This window comes from Teleopsis dalmanni, chromosome 2 (assembly GCF_002237135.1).
Source record: "Teleopsis dalmanni isolate 2A chromosome 2, ASM223713v2, whole genome shotgun sequence".
NCBI lineage: Eukaryota > Metazoa > Arthropoda > Insecta > Diptera > Diopsidae > Teleopsis > Teleopsis dalmanni.
Genome location: NC_051847.1, coordinates 18,566,100 through 18,573,697, shown reverse-complemented (window position 1 = coordinate 18,573,697; position 7,598 = coordinate 18,566,100). Strand labels below are relative to the sequence as shown.

The following is a 7,598-nucleotide window of genomic DNA, read 5'->3' as shown; positions in this document are numbered from 1 at the left end:
AAAAAATACGGTTCAATATTAAGCGATATGAATTGTCTGGCGAAAGTGATTAAATATATTTTATTTGTATTTAACTTGCTGCTCTTGGTAAGTTTTTAAAAATGTTTTATAATGAATAAAATTTTTTATTACAAAACTTAATGAAATTTTAGATAACTTGCATTCTAGATATAACCAAAAATATAAAATAAATGTAAAAATAATTTATTTATAATTAAAATTATTTTTGTACAATAATATTATAACATTATTACATTTTCTATGATATAACTTCGATATATACAATTAAACTATATATTTTTTTTAAACAAATATATAATTAATTTATTATATTATTAAAAGTTATTTTATAAATAATAGTTGTGAAAGTGTTTGAATTTATTGATTTTGTATGCAAAAAGACCGACATGTGTTATTTTATTTTTTTATATAAAAAAATAATATTTGCTTATCATTGATGGGATTATTTAAAAATTTTTTAATTTTTTGTAGAAAGTGTAAATATATATATAATTTTCGTGGCAGAGATAAACATTGCTTCAAACTTGGTTCTCATAAATTTGAACAAAACCAAAATTAAAATATGTTATATAAAATTTTAATTTAATAATTATTTATAATTATTAACTTAGCTTAATAATAAACAATAATAAAATAATAATAATAAAATAATAATCACTATACTATAGAATTATTGACAGCCGAATTTTTCACATAGTAGTTGAACACCAATATATTTAATAAATACTAAAGGTGCTGTTAAAAGTTTTAGGTTTTCACTATAAAAAGATTAAAGTTTCGGTTTTATTCATCATTCTCAATTCTAATACAATTATTATAAATTTTTTTTTAGTACTTCTATATCTTTTTTATAGAAGGATTTATCAAGAATTTCAGAGTAAAATCAATTTTGGCTAGAGCTTCTTCATTACGCCCAAACCTCTTGCTGCGGAAGATCTGCTGGTTATCAGATGTAGACAATACGATAGGGGAGAGCAATTTGTACTGCAATTTGTATAATTTGATCAATACGATAATTAACTTCTGTTACAGTTCATTATCTTGATGAAAGAACACCTTATTCTTCTTATATTCTTTAAATTTCACTTACAAGTTTTGATTGAAGATGTCTTCTCATTTTACTTAGATACCTATGTTGAAATAGCTGTCAAAATCATAAACTTCCTTTTATTTAGATCAAACACGTTACTCACAATACAAAGAGTGTACCAACTTTAATTTTACATAAATTAAAGTTTAAACCTTTTGCTGATATTTTTAAGAGTTCAACAACGTCTTCCAACTTTAATTTATTTACATAAAAATTCGTTTTAAAGAATAAAATGGTTCATAACATTAGTCAGGCTAATGTAAGTGAAATTCGACCTTCGTATACCACTTCGTAGTTAGTCTGGGAAGAGCAAATGTATCCAAACCAATTAAATCAAGAATTGTAACGAAATATTGTTTCTTACCATTTAACAGAGCAACACAATATATTTTTTCAGTTAGTTTCTGGACATATAGATATTGAAAGCAATGAACTAGCATATAGTATAAGAGGATCAGAATAGGTTCCGTAATGGACATAAATAAGACCGATAATTTAATATATACAACGATGCGGAAACTATTTAGCTGTTTATATGGAGTCACCATTGCGTCTACGAATTGTTGAAACTAGTATCGTATGGCTTACATTATTTTAGGTTTCAAAAAGCCTACAGTGCGTGTGATTACTGGTGTGGAAGCCATAAATTGTTTTCCATATATCTCCTTGAAACTACAGCCCAAGTGATTTTATTATCTATAGCGAAGATATACTTATCGGATCTTTTTAACTTAATCTGGAAGCCTGCAAATGGCTTTACAAGAACAATAGATGTACTAAGCGGATATAGTGATACTTTTATTAATACGCCTTCTCTTAAGCTAACTTAACCTAACCTAACTGTGGGCGACTTTTTGTCATTGTAGTATGTAAGACTTCTATTAAATTAAGAATAGTGTCGTTCTAAAATTGTGCAAGCCATTCTTTTCCCTCGTATTCAGAATTTTAAATTTCAAATTCAGAGATCCCATAATACTTAAGCTGTGTAGAAGTTTTTTCAAATTATCATTTGAAGATGCCAATAAATAGTCCGTATTATATATATATATTATTGATTTTAACACGATGTATAATTTCTACATATATTTTAATTCATGAAATAAATTATTTTAAATAATTATCTTCAATGTTTTTATTTCAGATTTTAAGTTTATTTTTCATAATATGGTTTGGAATTGTGTTGGGTTATATGGTGCACGTGGATAATGACGTAGGATACCAAATATTGCCAATAGTTGTCATTGTCATGGCCAGTATATGTTTTATAGCATCTTTCCTTGGTTGCTTTGGCAGCATAAGAAATAATATTTGTCTATTAAAAACTGTAAGTATTTTTAATTATTTAAATTTATATAAAATGTTATTTAATTTTAATTTTCTTTGCAGTACTCTATCGTAATGATCATACTATGCTGTATCGAAGTAATCGTTATTATATTAATATTTGTCACACGTCAACAAATTAGTAAAACGGATGTTAACAGTAAAGATATGGCTAATATAATTGGGGGTATTAGTATAGGTATAGCAGGAATAGAAGCATTGGCTGCTTTATCTGGATTTTATTTAATTAAAAGTATAAGAAATAATCGTATTCAGACATCAGTTGAGGAGTTCCAAAATTATTAGGCCAATTTTTATTTCTTTAGCAACTTTAAAACAATAAATTCAAAGCTTGATTAGAAGATATATTATATTATAATAAATAATCACACAGATAGTTAAATTTGTAATTTTATTCTTGATTTTGTAAGCATTGGAAGTGATATGTATTACAATATAGAGGTACAAATACTATTACTGTATAAATAAAATATTTTATACAATTTTAAAATTATATTATCTGCTTATTTAGTATTTATTATTTAATTTTATCATACATTACTTACAAATAATTTTCGGACAAGAGTTAACACAAGGCCAACGTTAGGCATAGATTTCTGAAAAAAAAACTTAAAAAATGTATTTGATTAAGCATTGTACTCTCTAGACATGGTACGTGAGTTTTTTTATTCTCGAAGTTTAAATTTCCAGGAAAGTCTTTTGAGTTTATTACAGCTGTATAAGAAAATTAACTAAAGGTTATTTTAAAGACCATACATATTTATTATTATGTCAGGTGCAAACAATAACTCTTCATTATACTTCGTTCAGTATTAAACTATTGCATTTTGCTCTATTCGTCATCACTGAACAATTTTTTTTATTATAGTCATATTCAGAAAAATCTTAATCTTTTTCAAATTAGTGTTTAATTTCTCGTCCATCAAATCTTTGTGGAATATTATATACTATATAAGAGAAAGAGATGCTCCTGGTATATGTAAAGATGTTCCTGTATCTTTCTTGTATAGTCTGCATTCATCGGCTTCTTCAGACCAAATCTAACACAACCTACGAAAAACGTGTGGAAGATTGAGTTAAGCGCTGCTGTACTGCACTCCAACGGGTCGATCGATTGATTTATATATATTTAGTGTTTTATTAAATAATTCTAAATACTTTATCAAAAGATTGTATTATGCTCCTGATATTTTTAAGTTAAGTAGAAAAAAATAAACGGCATCTTGATGCTATAGAGAAAGTATGACCGTCTTTCTGTTGTAGAAGTAGAAGTTTACTAACCATGCTCTAAATCGTTGCATAAAATAAATGCAATATAATAATTAATGTAAAAGAATTGTTAATACGATATTGCAAAAATAAAAAAAAAATAAACAAATATGGTTAGTCAAATTATGTTTTTATAACTGAAAAGGAAGTATATTTTTCTTTATGAAATTTATCAAGGTTTTTTCAAATTGTCCGTCAATTTTCCAGAAACCTTTAATTACTGTAAAATTTTTTGATCAATTTTTTCTCTGGTTTTCGTATATCAATATCTTATAAGCGTATAAATATTTTTTAAACATTTTTCATTTACCAGGAACAGTTTTCCCACAGCTCGCCTTTGAAATTAATTACCTATTGTTGTTGACAGGGAAAAAATTATGAAATATATATCTGTTGTATATCTTCAATTATTTGAATAATATGTATAATATAAATAGGTATTATATTAATTATTAAATAAATGTTCAATATAAGTGCAATATTTAATTAATATCATTGGTTTAAAAATTTTTTTTAATTGAAAACATTGCCAATATCAAATAATAAACTTAGAGCTTTTTCATTAATCTGACATATTCAATAAAAGTTTGTGAAACTTTTGACACTTTAGATAATGTCAAATATATATAGCGAAATGATAAAAAAAATGTTTTAGTTAAATTTGTTAAGAGTTTAAGTTACAAAGTCAAATTTTAGTTTAAGGTTTCAGCAGTTCCACACGTAAAGATACTTCATGTATTTCGAATGTTTACTATCGAAATTTAGAATATTAGTATGGGTATGTTTAATGTATAAAAATCTTGTTATTGATAACATGTTTTGGTATAAAACATATTTAATTTTATTAAAAATATTTATATAAATATAATATATTAAACTAAAATTAATTAATTTTTGTCACTGCATACTATTTACAGCACAGACTTTATAATATATTCTATTAATAAAAACAGGTTGTACTTAAACTTTTACCTAAAAATAAAAGGTTCAGTATTTGATAAGTACATTGTGTACCTAACGTTAGCATAGACATAGTATATATTTCTATTACAGTCTTCATACATCTCTACGGCGAATCTCCGGCTAATACCAAGAAGAGATAAACTATATTCAAGGAAGTGAGAAGTGAAAGTGTTGAATATTAAAATGATATCCTTTCTGCTTAGCAATAATATCAAATTCTCATATTATAAAATAAAAATATATATCTATGGTTTTACATGTTGAAGGAGAAGTTGAACTCTATTACGTTCGATTGCACTTATTTGACGTAAAAATTTTTAAAAATGAACAAAAATTGTGAAAAGCAATTACTAATAAAACTGAAATACATTAAATTAAAGCTTCTTGAATTAAGCGATTATGAAAAAAAAACAACAAAAATACACAGATAAATTGTATCCACGGAAAAAAATGCTTGTTATCAATGATTGATACAATCACTAATTAATTGAAAGAGTTAAAATAGAAAATTAATTTTTGTGAACAAGGAAGCTTTTAAAAAGTTCTTCTTTAATTTGTTTACTTCATATCATATATCTGCAATAACTGATAATATTAAACAATTTTTAATTCAAGGACCAATAAATGGACTTCTGTGCCGCATATAAAATGGTTTCCAATATAAATGATCATGTGTGAATCTCGTTAATTTTCTTAAAATAATATTAGAACAGTCAGTGGAGATTATCTTTTTTTACTTATTTTTATAGGCTTTGAACTGATTTTGGATACCTTAATTGAGTAGGCCTTGTGGAATGCCTTAGCATGCATTAAGATTCCCGATGAAATTATTTTTGAAACTTCATAATTTAAAATATGCATTCGTTTTATAAATTAACAAAGTGTAAATGTATCAAGAAAGTATTGAAAAGAAAGCCCTCCATAATAATAATGGAAAAGAGATGGGCATTGTCTCAACTCGTTGTATTTGATATAATTAAAGATAAAGCAAATGAGAACTTACCGACACAAATTTAATGAAGTCCATTTAAGGTTCTAGGAGATTAAAAATATGCGGACTATATTTGTCTGCTAATTAATAGTTTTAAACATATGAAAAATAAACTGTTAATAATTATTAAAATTAAATTTAAAACATTAATCAATCTACTGATAATAATCAACTTTACATAAACAAATAAAAAACAAATATACTTTAATGTTCAAAAACATATGGGATATATCAAAACTTAATCAAATATCAAGGAGTAATAGTGGATATTAGTCTTCTGATAACTAGTCACATCATTACGAAATCATTATCAAATTGCAAACTCCAAATTAATTTTACAAATAAAAGTTGTATCTTGTACATATGATATAGCTCTACAATTTAATATTTTATTATAATTTACTTTAATTTTTTTAAAGTTTAACTTACTTTTCGGACTCTCACTTTCAAATTTATAACATTACTATTAATTTATGTTAATGTTTCTAATTTCAATTTTATTCTCGGAGCTTTCCAATTGACGATATATAGTACAAAAATATTATTAAATAATGATTATAAAACCGGAGACACCTGAGTTATAAAACAAATGTACTGGGGAAGTATTCAAAACTGTTCTATCGATATCCTAAAGAACTGTTAATTCTGATGCAGTTATTCTGCTATTCGTCTATAATCATTTTAATAGTACATCAGTATATAGTTTATAACATATTACCAATCAGAAATGCTAACAGATGACTTTAATGCAAATACCTATATTTAAAAAGTTTTGTTTAGTTTAAATTTCACTCTATATACCATATTAATTCAATTTGTATTCTATATCATTGAATACATTGTAATATTAATTTATAATCGATTATTTTTTTTACTGTCTTTAATTAGATAAGTGGTTTTCTGCAAATTATATTTGGATCCATTATATTGGGTGATTTAGTGGATACATATTCTCCAGATGGTTCGGTACACACAAGAACACTACCCGCTTTAATTGTAGTGTTAGGTTGTTTAATGGTTATAGTTGCAGTTTTTGGTTGTTACACCAGAGATAATGTCCTGTTCACAATACTCGTAAATATAGCTAAATTGTTTTTTTAATAATTGTTTTAATTTTAATAATAATTTAATTTTTTTCTAGTATATAGTTTTTATGTTTATATTATTTTGTTTACAAATTGCTTTGCTTGCTTGGAGTTGCAGTAGCAAAACATCATACCTAAATGCTATATCAGCGCTGTTAACACAAACCTGGAAAGATAATACTTTAGGAAATGGATATCCGATGAATGCGACTCAAATCAATGTAAGTACTCAATATATCTCATTTAATTTCTATTAATTTTTATTAATTAAATATTTCGATTTTTTTTAGTTCGATTGCTGTGGACTAGAAGGTTATACCGATTATGAGTCTAATAATATGGTTGTGCCACCTTCCTGTTGTGGTCATGATACAAATGTCGCATGTCCATTAACCGCCTATCAATATAAAATAGGCTGTGAAGATAGTTTTTTAAATTTCTGGAGTGGAAATTTCGAAATAACTAAATATGGCAGCATTTCTATTATGTTAGTAGAGTTTTTCGCGTTACTTTATTCTGTTTTATTGGTTAATAATTTAAGAAAAACCTTCAGCGATGATTTGTATTTAGTAACTAATTAATACATAATTACCTGTTATAGTTTTTAAGCTGGCCGTCCTTATAAATATACCATACAAAAATATATCATTTACTCATATTGACAAAATAATCAGACTTTTTAATTACTATAAATTATAGCATTAAATAAGAGCAACTAATAGGTTAACATAGACCTTATCTATAGGTTAGCATAATGTAAATATGAATGACCTTAAGTTTCGATAGAAATTTTTAAATTTCTTAATGCAATCATGTTAAGTAATAAAGCTTAATA

General features: G+C 25.3%; 1 protein-coding gene across 1 annotated transcript; it reads left to right on the top strand.

Moving 5' to 3' along the window:
* LOC119674033 (CD63 antigen-like) lies at positions 1-7,370 on the top strand (the record flags this gene model as incomplete). Its single annotated transcript, XM_038085155.1, is given in 6 exon segments — positions 1-87; positions 2,253-2,435; positions 2,498-2,728; positions 6,567-6,752; positions 6,820-6,984; positions 7,054-7,370. Coding segments are annotated over 6 exon segments (1,116 nt in total). The 3' UTR covers positions 7,345-7,370.
* Between the last annotated feature and the right edge of the window lie 228 nt (positions 7,371-7,598).